At 40.1% G+C, this 20132-nt stretch overlaps 1 protein-coding gene across 11 annotated transcripts in view; it reads right to left on the bottom strand.

The window, feature by feature from the left end:
* The window catches only part of ANK3 (ankyrin 3), a 344913-nt gene that overhangs the window by 187753 nt on the left and 137028 nt on the right, over nt 1–20132 (bottom strand). For 8 of the 11 annotated variants that reach the window (XM_025151500.3, XM_040702293.2, XM_040702294.2 and 5 more), the window contains exon 1: nt 12379–12768. The exons of the other annotated variants lie outside the window; for them this stretch is intronic. In XM_025151500.3, the coding sequence (XP_025007268.2) occupies nt 12379–12492 (114 nt within the window). In that variant the 5' untranslated portion in view covers nt 12493–12768. Of the gene's footprint in view, nt 1–12378; nt 12769–20132 lie in introns of those variants that run through there. 11 annotated transcript variants of the gene reach the window in all.

Genomic DNA, 20132 nt, shown 5'->3' with positions numbered 1-20132 from the left:
ATGCAGTACATCAGAACATAAGTGTTCTCTAAGCATAGGCAGTATACAAACAATGGCAAGGACAACAGCTTTTCTCCACAGACATCTCTAAGCAGCGTTACTACACAGTACCAGAGCAGCCAAGAGCAGGTCTCCCACAAACTATAACCACACTTCTTTCATTAAAGAACAAAAACTGCAGTTTAGCATTATCTCTGCCCTGCTGCTAAATATTCCAGTTGTGTCACTTGCCAAAACGCCTCTTGTCATTCTGAGGCTTGTTCGTGTGCTCCTGAGTTACCTCTGACCTTGTCCTCTCCTGCCACCAACCACTCTTCCCCTGAGCAGCCATTGATGTCTCTTCATCAAACAGCAGGGCATATTCAAAATAAGGTTGGTACAAATTAAACCTAACTTGTACTGCTAGAAAATCCTCCCTAAAGCTATTCAGCTGAAATCTGCAACTGCCAAACGTAAGAGCTATAGAAAAATCACATTCAGTGGATCACAGGAACTGGCTACCCATGAAATAAAACTGATCCCAGGCAGTCCTGCAAATAATTAGACTTCAGATATTTCATTTCTATTTGCATGAACGAAACTATCCAAGAGGCAAAGGACTGAATATTCTTCTGAAGGAGGAATGCATAAAATAACACTAACAAAATCAATGGCCAATACTTAACATAAATGATTCTTTTAAAAAATGATAATAGAACAAAACCCACTATTTCAAATGAGACAAAATTTATCCCACTGGAAGACACAGCGTATTTCGAAGTACCACTTAGAAGCCCTCAGAAGCTCAAAATAGTTGTTTTGTTTGCTGCTTTTACTCTTCTTGCTGGTAAGTTTCTAAGCATTACCAATTCCCCCACAGTTTTGTTTTCCTATTTCCGTATTTCTCAGTATTTCCTTAAGATACTGTCTAGCTTAAATATGAATCTAACCCACGACTCTCTTTTCCTTTTAGGATATCACCTTTGCTCCCTTTCCAGACAACTGTTTTCTAGGAAACAGGCAGCCACAGACAGCAAAGTGCCTGGCTAAGACTAGGACAGGAATTCCAACTTGTCAAGAAAATGTGAGAAAATTTTACTGCAAAGGAAAGCAGAACGAAGCTGAATTTTGTTTTCTCTGCTAAAATTTAAGGGTTAAAAATATTTTGGGTAGCAGAACGCTATTTTGGGGAACAAGAGCCATTTAATTGTTCAACTTCATATCAGAAGTATTTTAACGAAGACAAGCCCTGATTCATGGGCTGGTTACCTTTGTAAGTGGACCTTGACAAAGCCAGAGGCTGCATATCTGTGGTGTAAGTTCACAGAACCAGACAATGAATAACACCTTTTCAAAGATTTAATCAGATGCAATCTCCTGGATGTCCTTCAACCCATCAAACTCCTCACCCTGCTACATAAAGCTAGAAGTTTTCATCATTTTGTCTAGTTTCATGCCTGAATTTCTGCCCCAGCACGTTAACATCTCTTTCAGGGAAAGAGAGGATCCCAAGGGTGACCATAATCCCCCAGCAGCAGTGCATCAGCAGTTGCACACATAGCACTGTATTACTGGCCATGTATCACCTCTGTTGCTCACAGAGCCAACCTGCACCATTCTACAAGGAACTGCTGGTCCCCCTGAGCTCAGCAGGGCTTGGACCCAGATCCCAGCAGAGATAGAACACATGTCAGTTTTGGTGCATTCTGGCTTTATCTACCAAGTCTGCCTGTGAGAGGCACCACAGCTTAATAACAAGCTCCTCATAAAGTGAGGAGTCTGGCTTCCAGAAGCTCCTTATAACCCTACAAAAACAAGCTTCCAGGTCCACTGTCCCACTACCCTCTGGTAATGTCTCTTCCCACATTTTAACGTGGTGCAATCTAATGCTTTCATTCCTTTATCCTCGTCTTCCAGCTGATTTAGAAGTGCCGCTATTTTTTTTTTCATTTGCATTTGGTAGTAAACAAGAAGAGATGGGCAGCTTTGCTTTTGAGAACACAGAGCATCAGTTTTGAACAGCTTCCCTGAGGATCTTGTTTGGTCACAGCATCCTTTGGCCTTCCAACCCAAGGCACATTGTGCATGTGGTCTTTCAAGCTGAATTTATTGCATATGTTCAGTGGTTCTTCTAATTGGACCTATGACTTGACCACAATTCAACGAGTTTAGCTTCAAGCGCAAACAGGCACGTAGGTCAGCATGAAGATACTTACAACATAAACTACACTACATTTAGTCATTTTAGATTAAATTCATCCACTTTTAATACCAGAATTTTTATTATTATTCTGTGTATCAGGTGAGTCAAATGGAAATAATTCCAGCAGAGCTTTACAAAATCTTTACAAATAACGTGTTTCTGTCTGTAAAGTAAGCAGTGTGATTAAGTGGTACTAAAGCAGCCTTTAGCCAATGCCTGGGTACACCATATAAAAGAACATGAATCTAAATAACAGTAAATTGGATGTTTACTCTGAATACTAAGGGCTGTAACTAGAATTGATACCATCCCTCCACACCAAAAGCTTTTTAAAACACGTATACTCCTTTACAAACAACATTTCTCCTCCAGAATGATGACAAGTTACCAGCAAAAATGTCCTTGGATACTGTGGACACAGCCAAGAGGTTGCACACCAGGGCCACACGGATCAGCTTTTACATTACTAAAGAAGTATGGGCCTGAGTTAGGAACAACCGTCTTTATGTAAGGTAAGCAAAATGTGTCACGCAACAGGGACTAAGGAGTATTTGGTGTTCGTTACTTGAAAACAGATGCTTAAAATGCACAAGTAGGAAAATATGGAAATACTTTGCAAGGAGGAAAAATCAGAGATTGAATAAATAGCTGAAGATCAAACCAGGGGAAAAGTTGGCGGGAGAACCCCCTGCCCCTTGTTTGTTTCTTAACTTGCAAGTTTGCATTCTTTTATATGGGTAGTTTGTGCTGAGTGTGCAAAACATTTAAGGCTTTGTTAAGCACAACCAGGCATTCCAATATTACAAAATAGGAAGACAGGAAAACATCAGATATGCACATCAAACAAAAAACACTTTCCCATAAACGTTAAAAAGCGTTGGCTGCTCCTCAGACTGCCCTACTTAGAAACTTTGATTGCGTACCCACTGTCAGAAGAAATGCTTTCCTCTCAACATCTTTTTTAATCTTTTCAGACCGGTAGAAAAACAGCAGTCTTTAGTTATCAGAATGTTGATGTTTAACAGCTTCAAAGTGCTGGTGGCTTCAAACTCAATCAAGTGGTATGAAAAACTAGGGCTGCAGGTATCCAGTGCATTCACTAATTCTCCTTGAAGATGTTTTCTTCACTTAAACTGTAAAAATGTAAAAGGAAGACTTTCCCACCCACTTCTCAGTAATACTTCATGACGAGGTGTTTTAACCTCTTAAAGTCTTGTGCAAGAAAAAGGGAACTGTCCACAGTCGCTCTCTAAAACACTGCCTATGCCTGCCTAAACAGCCACTTTTGAGGGGCTTACTCAGCAGTAAAGGAAAATGCTGTATTTACTTACACAGACTGAGGCCATTTATAACTTGCTGCATCAAGAAGTGCTCTGCACATGCACATCTTCTCTTGTGGGGTCTTTACTGTCAGGCATGAAGAGTACTCCAGGCTTATTCTCTCTTGCTTCAGTCAGCAGTCTATACCTGAGCGCTACCTGTGTTAATCTTCCTGCAGTCTGAGCAATGAAAACATGATCTTCTGCACCAGAGATGATTGCTGGATTCACGTAAATCCCAGGTGGGCAGCAGAGGAGGTTATGGACTCAGATCACCCAGATGGCAGTATTTTTTCACAGGCCAATGGTAAATTTAGCTGATGATATGGTTGTAAATGCTAAACATGAAGCTAGTGATTAATGAGTGGGAAATGACTGCAGCCTCAGAGATACCATGCTAGTATCCAGAAGGAGTAGTGATGCAGTTACAGGAAAAAGTGGCATGGTAGAAAATAAAATTACTCAGCTTGTGAAAGAATCTCACCTAAAGCTATGAATGCTTACATCTGTATGATAATCTGATTACAAAATCAGCAAATGACCTAAAAATCATATATAGTTGGCCACAGTGGCTTAGTTTTTCCTTTGCCTTTTGCTGCTACAGTTCTTCATAAACTCTTGTGGGAAACAGGTGGGAATATAAACATCCAGTGGATAAAGCACGGGTTTGCTTTTCTACAGGTTTCAAGAGCACAGTAGAGACCACCCTCAGACAGGTAAAGTTTGGGTCCAACATATGGAACACATCAGTGGGAAGGAATGACTGCCCAGCTGCCTGCAGCGGCCTCACGTAACTGAAGGAAGTCAATGACAGTTACAAAAGCACACAGATAGGGAGTCTCAACCAAACCCCCAGCTGCCACCTCCCCACCCGCTCTTGCCCTGTATAAGTACAAACTCGTTCTCACAGTGGTTCTACTATATACATGTTTTGCTGTACATAAGTCATGTAATTGTAGAAAGTGTGAATTTCTGTACTCAGAACGCTTCAGCAATCAGAGTATATAGATGCCATGCAAATAGCTGTTTACAACCCAGCTTGGCAGATTGCTGCATCATTAGTGGAGAAGAGTATTTGTGTTGCACCTTATGGTTACCCCTCAGTACTAGTGAACTATGGGAGAAACTGAATTCAGCTTGGTTACTAGCTGTTGTAATCTCTCAGATTTCAGGGATTTGCATAATCATAGTGCTTAGTTGTAAAACAACAACACAACTACAGCCACTTCAGCAGCTACTGGAAATCCCTTTGCTGCACTAGAATCCAGCAGCTTCCCATCCAGCTCGTACTCTAGCAGAGCTTAAAATCTTATTTCAAAAGCCGGTGGTCACAGGGTTAAGTATAGGACCGTAACTCAGAGCAGAGCTGACAAGATTTCAGAAGAAACAAAAAGCAAATACTTTCCCACTTTCAAAAATACAAGCAATGACATATTACAGCTTCATCCTGTCTATGCACATGGATTTAAAGGGGTATTACTTCAAATGAGTATTGAATACACAAATGTAATTCAAATCTATGCAGTGCCCAGTGATTTTTCCTTCATTATGCACCAAAACTGACAGCTGTTGAGGAACCTGCTTGGAGCCTACAAACTGTGATTCCACAAGCCATCACTGATTGTTTTGCAGAAAGGTGAACAATCAGATGCTTTCTCCTCAATTTCCACTGACATTGTATCAGGTATCAAAGCAACACATTCATCTCCTCCCTCACAAGTGAGGCAAGGAGCAAGAGTGCAGACTCTCTGATATTGCAGAAATGACTGCTTCCAGGGCTGGAAAAGTGAGGCAGCCTTTTAAGAGATGGGGTCACCAGAGACACCAGGTTTAACATTACTGATAGATTTTGTTGAGATATTCACCACTAAGCACTGTATGACACATCACAGCCATGACAGAAACACGGATGTTGTGTCTGTAGAATTTGCTGTGATAGGGTGCTAGATACCTGTTAATACACAGAGCTTCATTTCCTTCTTGTGCTGATGAGCACAACCAGTGTGGTAACAGAGGCCTTGGATGCTAACAACTTCATCAAGAAGTACCAACTTCTATGAAGTACTACTAAACTCCACTTGGATAAAAAGAAATTAGGCTATATTCTGCCTAAAATGGGATATCAACGTTTGCACAAGATGCAAACTTCAAAAAAAAACTTGAACAAAAGTGAATCCCTTGTACCTTATTTTCTCTTTAATCAAAAATGACTTCCGATGAAAGATAAGGAGACTACTAAAAGGAGTAAGAAACTGAGATTTAAAATTGATAAATAAACTGTGATGGCACAGCAAGTAATCCATTACATCTTTCAGCGGTCCAATAAATTAAAATCTAAAGCTGAATTAAAACAGAATTTAACAGTTGATAAAAAAAATTTAGGTAGAAGACATCATTCAATTCATTCTAATAAGCTAGTGAAAACTTTAACAGATAACGCTGAGATGAAGGACACGCTGCAGTACAATGTGTACTGTATCTTTCAGCAACCGCAAAGGCAATACAAAGTTTTTTTCTGGTACACATCTCACAGGCATTAAACTACTTGTGCCCATGTCAGAGCACAAACAATCTAACTTGGGTTGAGTTCACACTACTGAACAGTCAAAGCTTTCTAAATAACAGGAAGCTTCAGCTTACTGGTAATTGTGAATGTTTGTTTTCTATTGGCAAACAAAGCCTCTCTTCTCAATCTAGTTCTCCTGTCCTCCTCAGTCTTACTTGAACGTATACTAGGGAAGCATTCTGTTGGATTTCCCTTTCAAGACACCATACAGTGGCTTCAGTCTCTCCAAAAATAAAACCAAAAGTCAAGCTCTTCTGCAGAGGTCAGTCACGAGCCACCATGCTAGCCAACAAAGCAGAACTCCACACACATAGCACGTGCAGGCAGCAGATGTATCAGAATGGTTTCTGATCCCAAACACAATCCACGGATACCAGGACCTGATCTGCAGAATGCCTGAATGCCCAAAGCTTGCATGTCTGGAGAATACTCAGTATCTTTAAAAACGAAGACATTGCTGTAAATTGTCTCACTCGCACGCACTGAATTATCCTCTCAAGGCATCTTTTTCCATCAAATATGCAGTGTGGTAGTCTAAGTGAGATAACCGAAGTCAAGAACAATGTGGGGCAGTTGTATTCCCCAAACTGAGCTCATTACCTTACAGAGTCCCCACACATCCCACTCTAACTGGGGGCATTATTTTGTTGAGCTGCTAAGAGATTTCCAACTTCACTGTCACTCTGGACACAAAGAAAATTTTAGGGCCTGGTTCTCTTCCCCCTTTGCAGAGCAGTCCTTTGCTAGAAGCACTGCTGCTGCGCCCCTATTACCACCCCAGTGGTCTCAATACCTGCACAAATGACTGAACGCTAGCCAATCCAGCCCACTATTTTCCTATCGCCCATTCAAATCAATATGGTAAAACATCTATCTTTGTATATGGATTAAGTTGGGGGGAGTATTATTTTCTGCTTTTAAACATAATTCACAACTTGTCCAGCCACATCACATATCAACAATGCACATCTTAGACCCAGCTCAAGTAAAACAAGGGCTGACTGAATGTAACGCTTGCTTTTAGTGCGCCATTGTTCCCTGTATTCACAGTAACTCATCAGGCCAGAAAGCAAGTCCTCTTCTCAAGTGGTCTTGCCCAGTTCTGCTTTGCATTCTTCCAGTTGTTTCCAAATAAAGAATAAGTATGATCTCCTGGGTTGCCTCCAATGGCCTGCTGTTCCTATGCTCCCCAAATTTTGACCCACAGTAACCAATATTTAGTGAATGGGCAAGGGGAATCATATCAGAGCATCTTTTACTCAACCCAAACTTATCAATTCAGGCAACTTAAGAACATAATAACATTCAGCAGTGCTTTGACTTTTAGCACAGGGATGAATATTCATAATCACATGAGAAGACATTAATCTTTTAAATCATTTCTTTTGCTTCTGAATCATTCATCTTCCCTAGTACAGACATTTCCTTCTACCCCTCTTCCTCTCAGCTCTCCCACTAAACAAAAAAGCAAAAAAAACAATAACTAATAAAGCTCAGCATGTGTGGAGAAGACAGAAGACTAGAAGGCTCCATTAATACCAGCCACATAGTTGAAACAGTATTGATTTACACTCACTGAGAGTCGAGCTCTAAATCTAGCCATTTAACAATCTTCCTATAATGGAGAGATCATCTATTAGTCTTCTCTCTTCCCCATCTCCTCCCACCATGAGCTGATAGCATTAATTAGGTATAAGGTGACCCAAACTGACATTTGCATGATAACTATTAGCCATCAATTTGATTGCCCAACGTTGAGGTATCAAGAAGGCCAAAGAAAATGTAGGAGTATTGTAAACCTGCCTAAATAAAATGCAAGTTTCTAGCAGTGCAAAACTATTTCTGGGTTGGTAAATAAGCAAGTAACACTGACCAGTGCCCACTTCAAATTATGCTGTAGGGCTACGCACACAAGACAATGCAGTCTTCTCATTATTTTGGGGGTCATCTTCAAAGAAGGAATTGTTTTGGTCAGTTGAATTAAAACACGCTTTCAATACCAGATCTCCAGCTGATAAAAATTCAAACCCACTGGTGGACATTGCCCCTAAATATCTCTCAAAACATTCTGCAATTCTTTTAATAACATTTGCTTCTGACAGAGCATCATGTCCAAAATCAAGGACAAATTCTCCTATCACCTAGGCAAGATTAACCAACTTCAACAACTTTTCCTAATCTGTATCATCCTTTTATTTGCCACAGACAATACTCCCAGATATGTTATAATGACATCTTCCTGGTTTGTACCGTAACACAAATGAGTTAAGTCAAAATCACACATGCATAACATGTCTATGTTCCACTACTGCTAAATACAGCTGTTGAGAAATCGTGAAACAGATTCTGCTGTTCCTGAGATCTGCTTAAAAGCTACGAGATCAACAAATTTTAAAAGCCATCACAACTTGCTTTCTGAGTTTAAAACTTTTAAGCTCACATTTCAAGCCTTACTTCATAACTACTAGGCCTTGTCACATGTGAAAATTGCACCAATACAAATTGTTTTTAAGCTCACAGAGCAATCCTTTGCAGGAACACGTACCTGCCAGATAATATATATATATTTTTTTCAATCTGTTTCATCATCACCGTGATCTAAACTTGAGAAGCCACTTGAACTGAGGCTAGCCTGCATGCAAACCTTTGCTCAGGTTCATTGTGTGGGTGCAGATGAATTTTTCAGCTTCTTAAGATTCAGACTGAAACCCTGACATGGCTGAGATCTGTAAAAGACACTTGAGAGCCCTGAGAGATGTAAAGGGAAAGGACCCAGTGGGTTTTCCAGCCAGGATGCGGTGCTGAACACCAGGGTCCCCCTCCCTGGTAGGTCCTAGCAGCACTGCTCACCCCAGCAGGCCTCCTGCAGGCCCTCAGCTCCTCAGAGCTGCACCACCTGCCACGCACCCTCAGGTTGGTCACTGCCATCCGGGGCAATTTTCCCAGGAGGTCTGAAGTTGCAGCAAACACCTTCAAGCACCCCAAGTCTCAAGACAAAATGACCAGGATGTGCAACATTAGTATCTGTTCTGTTCCTTGCTGCATACAAGTTTGCAGCAGCAGAGGATGTGACAGCAGCAGCCTTTAACATCTGAGATAGCAGCAGAGAAGCTCTGCATCATGATCATGCTATTCTGCGTCTCTAAAGAACACGCTGGTTTCTGAACACTGCATGCAAATGGAAAACACTTCAGTCTTACTGAATATTGCATAAAACATAAATCATTGAGTATGCGCCAAGACCTTCCCTTCTCTTCTACTATATACTGAACTCAAAAAACCCAAATAAGGACATAGAAATTTCACCTTTATTTTAGAAACAGCACTGAAGTAACTGATTTGTTTCCAGACATTATTATAGGACAAGCAATTTCTACTTTTTACAATAAGTAACACAATGGAACTGCACTATACAGAATCCAGCAAATCATCCTGTCAAACACATTATTAAGGGTGTCTTAGTTCTGAGATACCATTTAAAGCAGGCTGCCCTTGGTTGTGCCCAAAACGGTTGCAGTGTAGGACACTGCACAACCATCCAGAGGCAGAATTGCTTGAAGCTGTAAAATAGACCTGAACAGAACAAATGGGAAGCCTGTGTAATGCAGATCTTTCACTGTACTTGCCAACAGAAAAAGCATGGTGGGCCCATAGCACACAGAAGCACAGATCCTCTACAAAGGAAGTGCAGCAATTTTTAAAATCTTAGCTTCATATGTGGGATTGCATATAATATGGTTTTGCTTTGTATATGTGTTTTAAAAGGTCATTTCTCTCATGCAAGTAGAAACATAATTACACTGTAAATTGCTTAACCAGCCAAAAGCTGTGAAATACTAACCTCAGACTGCAATGCTAAAACTACATGGGGACGTAAATCAACATGACTGTTGCTGGTTATCATCAAGCCTAGGACACCGGGTGCTCCCACTGGCCTTGCTTTCCAGCCATTGGTTGCCTTGGTCGCCTCACTGTATAAATTATCCATGAACATTAGCACTCACTGCTATTTCAATGCGACTGGAAGACCCTAAAGGAGATTTCTGTATGCTGCTTAAGGAAAGGGTTTGCTTTGTGCAGCATCATGTGATCAACAGAAAAAACCCACCCTGAATACTGCTTGTGGGTGGTGCAGAGGAACAAGAAGTGACTCACAACTCATAGTGGAAAAAAAATGGGGGGAAAATGTTTTAAATAGTCAGGAAAGTACAAAATGGCAAACCACAATTATTGGACTTCCTACGCCCCGCATACTGGGTTGCAATCCATGTCTTTGCTATGAGTAGACTGATGCCCAAATGCGTGTTAAATTAAACAGTTGCTGGGTTTTGCTTCATTCCTCTAATAGCCTCTACCTGTCCTGAATTTGCAAGGAAATCCAGAAGGAAATTGGAACAAGCCACCACATTCCACTGTGACATGAAGAAAAAAAAACAATAAAAGCCTTTGGTGGGGTGAAAACTCTCTTTATCTAAGAAGAGAAAGTAAGATGCAGAAATAAAACACTGAAAAAAAAATCCAGACATTTGAGATTACTAGGTTGATATTTAGCCATGTGTCACTCTGGTCGCTAAGAGATTTCCTTTCTACAGCACTGTGTTGTATAAACAATAAAGCATTTTTGTCCACAAAGCAATTGTCTCACCTCACTGAACCAAGAGCCTCTCACTGCCACATCCCTTCTATATTGCTCTAATTACAAAGTGTGAGAAAGCACCCTCACACAAAGACCGTCCATGTACACAGTTAGGCATGCCATTGTTAAACTTAAGCACATTAAGTACAATGTGGCCTTCCTACATCACGAGCAGAGTTAACGGAGACTGTACATTTTATCCCACAACACATAGGTGAACATGGGTTGACAGCCAGTCCTAATATGCTTGAACGCCGTGGTTGTTTTCAGCATGGGAGGGGTGGAATACCACCCTGCTACATTACAGACCTGCAGAGAATTGTAACAGCAGACAAGAAAAATATTACTAATTAAGGCCAGCTTCAGACAGGAGAGCCACAAAGACAGGATCTTATTTTCATACTCATTTATATTGGAGGATGATTCAGAAAATCTTTACGTATATTCACCCAGAAAAAAATATGTACAGCTAACATGCTGCAGTACATGCACTGCAGCCATCTAAACAGTCTCCTAATGTGTTCACTAGAACAGAAGGCAGTGGGTTTCTCAGTGCTTTTTATTATGTATAACGCTGCCATCACAGAGAAATAAGAGAAAAGGGCAGGGAAATGCTGACTCTCACACAACCAAAAGATGCACATATGTTAGAGGAAATCTACATGTCATTTAGGAAGCACATGCGCTGCTTCTCTGAGCACATGAAGATTATCCAATCCCCCTTAGGGGGATTTCACAAAAGCACACAGAAATACTACATGCCCAGGTTCCTGCTAAGACAACCAGCTTCTTGACGTGTTCTTGAAAAATTGCAATAAAATACATCCAAAGACAAGAAATCACAGCCCGGCCTTATTTCTGTGGAGTGGGGTATAAGGTGTCATTCTTAAGGACATATCATAGAGCAGCCAAAGTGAGCGTCCTCTTTATCTGTCATTACACCACAAACTGTAGCTATTTTGCTTGGTAACTTGGAGAAAATTAGTGGGACTTGAATCACATACAGGCTCCTTTAACTGAACAATGAGCAATGCAGTGCCTACTGAAATTTTCAGGTCCCAGTGTGCTGAGGATTCTCTGCATCCAAGACAAATCTACAGCAGAGAGAAGCCAGGCTGTGAGATGTCAGTCACATATTTCCCTAACAAAAGAAAGTTGCTAATAACAGATTGTTGAGGCTCAAATCTTAACACTGTTCACCCTTAGGGCAAAAAAAAGAAACAATAAAATACCTTATTTCTCTAACGTTACCCCAAAAATGTATGTTTCAGAAGGCAAACGTGACACAGTCCAAACACAAAGAAAAGAAATCTGCCTGCACACACATTCCCCTTAGGTACACGTATGCAGGGCTAAACTATGCTGTGAAACCCTTGAGAAAGCTGCGCATTTAGCCTTACATCACAGTTACAAACTACTTTCAAGTCACAGACAGTTTGCATATCATGGAAACACGAGTGATTTATCTGTGAAACGAATGCACACCTTCTGCATCACCCCTGCAATCAACTAATATCCGATTAAACATTCAATGGCTATGCAAACCCCCCAGTTGCAGTTATCAATGTCATTTTACAATGTTAACAAATTACTCCGACAGCAGCCACGTTACATGCAAGAATGAGCTAATTGAAACAAAAGAAATCCTGTCAGAATTTGGCACAGATCTAGATACCTTTTTCTTCCGATCCCGGGATCTTTTCCTGTGTTTCCTTTTTTTCTCAGTTTCTTCTTCAGCATTAATTTCTAAATCCCTGTTTTTCTTTAACTGTGATGCCGCGTGAGCCATAATGCATTAGAAATCCTTTACAACAATGATCCCTTGTAAAAGGTGATTTCCTCGGGCACCTTTAACCAGCTCTTACAGCAAATGTTCCAGTGACTGGAAGGAAATCTGTGACCAGAGCCAGGAACACATTCAGGATTCAGAGATCTCACAGAAGCTTGCAGTCACTACAAAAATACATAGTTGCAGATTTCTTCCTGTACCTTTCTGTACCTGAATCTTTATAAAGCGGTGCAGCCATCGCAATGCATTTAACGTAATGAAAAAGACAGCTGGGACAGAGAAAGCTGTATTATGGCTGTATCCCCTGCCACCAGCTGGAAGTGTCTAAGTGACTCCACTGAAGGGGGAATGCTGAAAAGCAAGGCTTTCTATTAAAAAAATTCCAGAACAATAACATATGTTGTGTTATATTTTCTTCACTCGTCGTGAACTAGATTTTTAAAGCCTATTGAAAAGAATAGCATTAATGATTTACATTTCTCAGCCAATTTTGCACGGTAAGTCATTTAACCTACAACGAAATGGAGCAGCTCCTACTTTAGGTTAACTGCTGATGGTGACAAAAAAAATAAAATAAAAATTTCTTTTTACCATGGAGACTCTGACTGCATTATGCAGAAAACAATGCATGCATTGCCATATCTTAACAGTGTGTCCTTTATGCCCATTTTTCAATTCAAATACATTTTGTGAGAGAGGATTACAGACAGCCTTGTCTTTTCTCTTTTTTTTTTTTAAACATACTTATTACAAAACATCATACAGAAAGAAAGATGCAATCATGCTAGTATTTGAAACAGGAATTTAATTCATGGGAGATTTCCTGAAACCGTCATTTAATGTGGTCAGAAAGAGAAACTGACTATTTCCACGTAGTTAGAAACGTACTTTTAGGATTCTGTGTCAAGGCTCACTTCAATCATCTTACTATTTTTGCCACCTGAGTCCTCAATGACTGCAGCTTTTGAATATTCATTACAGGAGGTAAGATAGCAGCAGTGTTACAGGCCTGCAGGAGGATCTTTCACTAGTATGAACATACGGCAAGCATCTAGTAAATAGGGAACCATATTTTCCCTACGTAAATATGAACAACCAGCAGCTTGGCTAGAAATTCCTGGTTTTAACCTTTCCTGGTATTCCTAGTAGAGTACCTCATAGTAATGAAGATCCGCATTTTGAGTCAGTCTGATTTCTTTTGGATAAGAACCAAAGTCCCTGCAAGCGAAACTAGTATATTTTAGACAATACAGCGTGACTTTTCTGAGGCAAAACAAATCAAAACAGAACCAAAGTTTGTGCTGTAATAAAAGCTAAATTTGAAGTGCAACTTGCAAAATCATATTGAAATGTCAGAATTTAGCATAAAACCCAGAGCTGTCTCACAAAGTTAGCAGTGTTCCCGCCGGGAACTTGAGAGACATTTTCTGAATTCAGGCTGTAAGGCCCAGTAGGTGCCATGCATCCATTGCATTAGTTCTCACATGACATTGCTAAGAGCAAAATAACCTTTTTAGATCTCCAGAACTGAAACTACTTTGAATACTCTGTATGTTATCCAAAAGGCAGCACACAGTGAACTGTTTGTCTACTGTCCATGGGCCAATAAGCCAGGTTTTAAACATTGCTTATTTGGGGATGACTTTTAAGAAATGCTCGAGGATGGAGATGAACCACAGTTATGTGACCTTAAGAACCTTTCTTCCTGGTACAGTTAAACCACAGGTTCCTGTATCTAAAACTAACTGTACCTACCACACACATTCCCCTACGTACCTCTCCCTACTCCTCCACTCTGAAGCACTTTGGAAGACACACGTACTGCCTTTTGAAAGCTGTGGAAGGAGGAATGCTGCCCTTTGGCAGTGCTTAGTGGTACACCAGAAGTAGCAAATTCCCACTTCTCCATGTGCTAGAAGCTTGAATGATCATATTTCTGTTCAGAGCATGTTTTCAACTGTAATGCAAGGAGCATAACTGCAAACAGTCAAAGGGCACATTCAGGCATCTATCTGGATTGTGGCCTAGTTCCTCAGCGAAGCACAAGGCATCAGGGAAGAGAGTCCACTGCATTACAGGAGCCCTACAGCAATCGGGAGCTGGGCACAACAGATGGTACAAGGGGCTGGAGACATTATCTCAAGGAGGCTGGTGGAGGAACAGTCAGGGAAACACAAGACTTGTTACGGTTGAAGCAAAATAAAAGTCATAGCTAGGACTTAGCTTTCTTGCTCACAGGCTGCCTACCTGGCCTTGCAACTAATGGTCTCTGAAGTTCAGATCTTCCTCTGTGAAACTAAGTTGACTTGTGTTCCCCTCACTGGCAGAACGCAGTTGGTAGCAGGGAAGTGCTCAGAAAATACAGAAGGACCAGAATCAGAAATAAATTCAACAGAACTCAGTAGAGTTGGGCCCCTTCCACTTCTGGCATGTTTCCATCTGGATTTGGAGGACTCGTGCGCCTTTGCCTTACAAAACCAACTTCCCATTTGAGCCACAAACGATGTGAATATGCAGTAATTCATCACTTCCAGGCTAATCCTGAGATGTTTCACAAACCCTTTAACCATAAAGCCTGTAATTTATGCCTAAATACTCTCATTAAGTGAAAATACAAATAATGTATGATAAAGTGTTGTATGTTTAAAATACTTGAAGCACACTTTTGAAACATCAGCAGAGAGAATAAGTGGTACACAGGCAGGTTAAAAGCCTTAATACCACCTTATGCACAGACCATGCTTCCATGCACAAAGCAGCCCAATCTTGTATGAGTGAGAATTATTCTAACAAATTATGATAATAAATGAACTTGTCCAATCCCCTGAGATACACATAATGGAAAGGATTTTATCTGTCAGGCTTCTTCCCAAGTATCTTTTCAACTAATTTACCAACTGGGCCAAGCATGCATGTGCTCTTATTATGTGGATTACAACCCCAGGTTCAACTGTAGATTCCAAACTCCTGAATTAGATTTTAAGGAGAAAAAAAAAGCCTTTTCAAACTAGAATTTCAGGAAATTACATCTTAGCTATTGCAACAGAAATTAAAAAAAAAGAAAAAGAAAGAAGTCTCAAATAGAAAGGAGATTATGAAAAAGGTGTGAGTAAAAGATACAGGCCCCTATGGAAAAGACACCATATACACAGAACTTCTGCTTTTGGGGAAATGGTCAACTGCTGGCATCATTCACTGAGAGGTGATAGGGCACTGCCAGACTGATATTTGGATCAAGTGTGGAGGTTTTCATGCCAGATGTCATAACTCACTTCAAGGGAATTAGGTACTAGAAAACTTCATTAAGTGCTTCTTTTCAGACTTCAGTAAAATAATTAAGCTATTTGATTTCACCCTTAATTACAAAGTTAATGAAATGCCAATGACTGTTTCAGTACAATCCACAGGGTCCTGATAAAGTTATGGAGAATGATAAACTGTATCTTACTTCAGCATTGGGAAAATTAAAGTTTCTGTTAGCTGAAGAATAACATCTCCTTCGCTTCATATGCTCACAGAACAGTAATAGTGGCTGGAAAGTGATTTCATCAACTTGAAGTTTGTCAGTTGGATTAGTTTAACCTAGTAGAGCACTATTATAAAGCTACATTCAAATAAGTCTGCAAAACAGCATTAGCATACAGCACTGAGACAGACCTTAAAAGAACAAGAATATGTAGAGAAAAATGTGTTTGTGGTCTAATTAATGGAGTTAACTTACAGATTACTGAGCGGCTTATGGAGCAAGGACAGTATCATCACATTTATATTAAATACGCAGCACAAAAATGGAGGAGACAATCATGAAAATATTGGCTTACCACAAATCTACGAAAAATCAGAACTATGAATATGTAAACTCTTTTAGGATAGACAATACCACAAAAGCATTCAAGAATTACACTGATTAGATCACTGCAGATTAGTTAAGACTGATCATGTGCAGCACTAGAAGGCCACTCTAAGAACTTACTGGTAAACAAGGTATGAGTACATTTTCCCCAAACATTTAATCAAGATTTCCAGGTAGAATAAAAATAATGCGGAGAGCTAAGGAAAGGAAAACACGTGAAGGGAAAATAACATAGTAAAGTAATAAGAATTGGCTTTAAATTCTCTGAGATAACAAATACCGAAAGAGTAATGATGGGATGGGTGGGAAAAGTCTGGATTATTTTATCAAGAGAAACAGTGGAAGTAAAAGGAAAAGAAGAACGAACAAGACATAGAAGTGCAATGTCAATTTATCGGTTCATGAAAATAACCTGGGAGAAGAATTAGCAGAAGAAAGAAAACTATCTATAAAAGAGCTGGATGAAACTTGGTTAACTCATAAAAAGAAAATCTTTCAAGAGGAGATCCATAAGACCAGGCAGTATTCACCTGTGAGACTATCAGGTCTTGCATCTCAAAAACAAACAAGGAAAAAAGAGTTTAAAAGCTTACTTATCATTAGTTTCTACTTTTATCTCCTTTTCACACATCCAGTTTCAGGGCAGGATGGATCAGCCCCCGAACATGCAGAAAAGCATCAAGATCATTCAGCAGCAAATGCATGGCCAAGGAGAAAAGTTAAGGGCTTGTTTTGCCCTTCTGTTTTGTTGGATTGCAAGTTAAGTTTCCATGACCACCTGCATCTTCTATCAGCATTCTGCTTTGACATTATCAATCTCAGAGAAGTTACATGATGAAACATAACAGTCAGAAATGGATGCATGCAGCACATGGAGAGAAGGGAAAACTCCTAAAAACACATTTTGTAAGTGACTTTTATAGCGTTCACCCCTCAATTTCTTTTAATTTAGATACAAAATCTGGAATTTCCTGGAATGAGAATTTCTCTCTTCTTCGACTTCTTTACAGCACAACAGTTCAACAAAGCTTTGGAAAATGGCACCAGTTTGGGGAGGTAGGCAATAACAGCCAGATATTTGAAGCTGAGGGTATTCGTACAGTCCTACCAAGAGGTTTACTGCTACTTAAACGACCCTGCTGCCCACAGTGAAGATTTGATTAGAAGTGGTAACAATTGTGGTAACAATATCAACATAAACAACAAGAACCACCAACAACCCACACATAACAGCCATGAAACTCGCTATGCGCTCTCCAGATGCATCAGCTGCCTTTTGAGCTCAATCACGCACAAGCAAATGACGAATTTCAACCTCACAGAATTAAGCCCAGAACTACTAGTCCTCTAATGCAGCGAAGACAATGTTTGGCTGAACTGACGATGTTAGTACCTCCTGGAGTGCAGCACACTCCCAATACAAGGATGGCTGAGCTGTGAACTCATCAAGAACTTTCAGTTGGAGGCATGGCATTTAAAAGAAAACAACTACTGATTTTGTTTTGACTTTATGACTTGCACTGTTAATTTGGAAAATTTAAAACCTGAAGAGAGACTCAAACCCTTGGTCTCAGAGGCAGAGAAAATGGGATAGTAAATTTTCAAAGGTATGGGTCCCCTCGCCAAGCCATGATAAAGCCACCTGCAAATAAAAGAGAAACAACGTACTCATCCACCAGCAGAGTAGAAAGGAGAAGACTAAAGAGTACTCCACATCTGGAGATTATGAGTCCCAACTTTCACAAGGCAAGGATAAATTTGTTTCTTATATTTGCCTCAAAGAGCTTTAACTTTCACTTTTCTGCAAAGACAGCATAAAGGAGGTTTCATCTCTGACTCGGAGCAAATAAAGAAAAAAACACCAATGTATCTTATTTCTAGAGACACATAAATTGGAAGATACCCTTTGAGTGGGTTTGTAGATGGAACTGAGAAGGAACCAGGAAATGCATCTGATGTAAGGAGAACAGCAGGAATAATATATGTAGTTTTTAAACTGTTGCTCAGCAAATACACAAAAGACTTTCTTCCTTTTTTTCCCTTTCCCAAAAATAATACTGGTAAAAACCTGTTTTTACCAGGAAGCATTGAAATTATATGAGCATGCACTTTTCTAAAGTGCTGCATATGTTTTTCCCTAATAGTCAAATAGCAGATTACAATCAGGACTGAAATACACATTCAGTGTTGGTATCTGAAAAGATACTGACAAAAATCACTCACTACAAAATGCTAGTAAACCGCTTCAAACAAGTGGCTGAAAGTTATATCCAAGGCTGATAGTCGGGATCTGCATCATTTTCCAACTCATTTGGAACTTTCAAGTATGTTAACATTCCCCAGATCCCTACCCTCAGAGCTATTCTCTGCCTGGTCAGCTGCACTCTGGTTTTGCTAATACCAACCCCAGTCCAGCTGCAGAAACCAGAGGTCAGCAGGATGGTACTGCATAGCTCCAAACTGACAGTTTTGTTCAGGCAAACGTTAAATGCCTCTGTCAGTGATACCAGCACAGCCAGGAAAAGTTATCCCAGCACATAGGATTAAGTACGAAAGCAGGCTTAGAATCAGGTCTGCACTTTGAGCCTGTGGAAGGGTTTCCTTCAACACAAAAAAAGCAGAGATCAAGGAGGGCCTTGCATGGTTTTCAGAAGTGACTCTGCCAGTTCCCAAATTGATACAAGAGGAGTTATTCCCTGCTCATCTCAGATGGAAAACACTCCATCTCAGTGTGGTTTAAAAATAACACAAAACAGCAGCAGGAAAGGCCTTTGCAGTATTTCAAGTTACTCAACACCAAGTCCATGCCTGGTGTGCCTTTTTTTGGAGCAGTAGCAGTTTCATAATAATAAAAGCAGCATCAAAAGCAATCCTACTGCAGAACTGTAACACCCGCAACAGCGCAATAAATGAATCTTAAGGAAATGCAGCTGCTAAACAAAGAGTGGGATGAGATACTGGTCATAAATAGATGCAACAACTTTGTCTGTGAGTAATGGATCATTTTCCAGTCACAACTGATTTTTGTTAGGCTGCAGTCAAACGTATACACTTTAGGCTACATGAAATTTTGACTACAGGAGCTTCCAAACCAATTGCCATAACACAGCCACACAAGAAAAACAACATTTATGACTTTGGGCAGAGGCAGAGTGTGCTGACCGTACGCATGGGTTATCTTACCCACCTGCTTTAATTGACCTGGTGTCTGTATTTTCCTGTTTCTAAGCCTTGCACACAGAGCAGCTTACTTGTTTTATTTAGCAACAAAAAGCTGCTGAATAAACATAACAAAGCAGCCATCTGCAAAGGTCACAATGAAGGCGTTCCATTTGAAGTTTTTACCATCTCTCAACTGCCCTCAGACTTTTAGTTGTACAATATTTTCTTGAATTCCTGTAGCAAGTCACAAGGAAGGAAGAAAAATGGCTTACTGGCTTCTGTTGTATACTATTGCATGTAATTTTCAGTCTTGATTTCCCTGAAGCCATTTCACATGCTAAAAAAAAAATATTAGCAACAACCACTACTCCTAAGACAACGGAGACAGGCAGATGTGAGCCAGTAAGAAGCACAGTTTCAATTCCTTCATTTTTCAGTACTACGCTTACTACAGGTCTCTCTAGACAAATGCAGAGCTTTTATTTAGCAGCTCTGTCTTGAATTGCGGTCTTCCCATTTAAGCAAAGCACAGAAGTTTCAATGTAGATCCTAGTTCCTTCCAAACTAAACCCAATTCCTTACGTTCATGAAGAAATATTTTAGAAGAAAAAACAATAAAAATGTC

This window comes from Gallus gallus, chromosome 6 (genome assembly GCF_016699485.2).
Source record: "Gallus gallus isolate bGalGal1 chromosome 6, bGalGal1.mat.broiler.GRCg7b, whole genome shotgun sequence".
NCBI lineage: Eukaryota > Metazoa > Chordata > Aves > Galliformes > Phasianidae > Gallus > Gallus gallus.
Note: the sequence above shows the minus strand (reverse complement) of the source record. Positions and strands in the feature narration are given on the sequence as shown.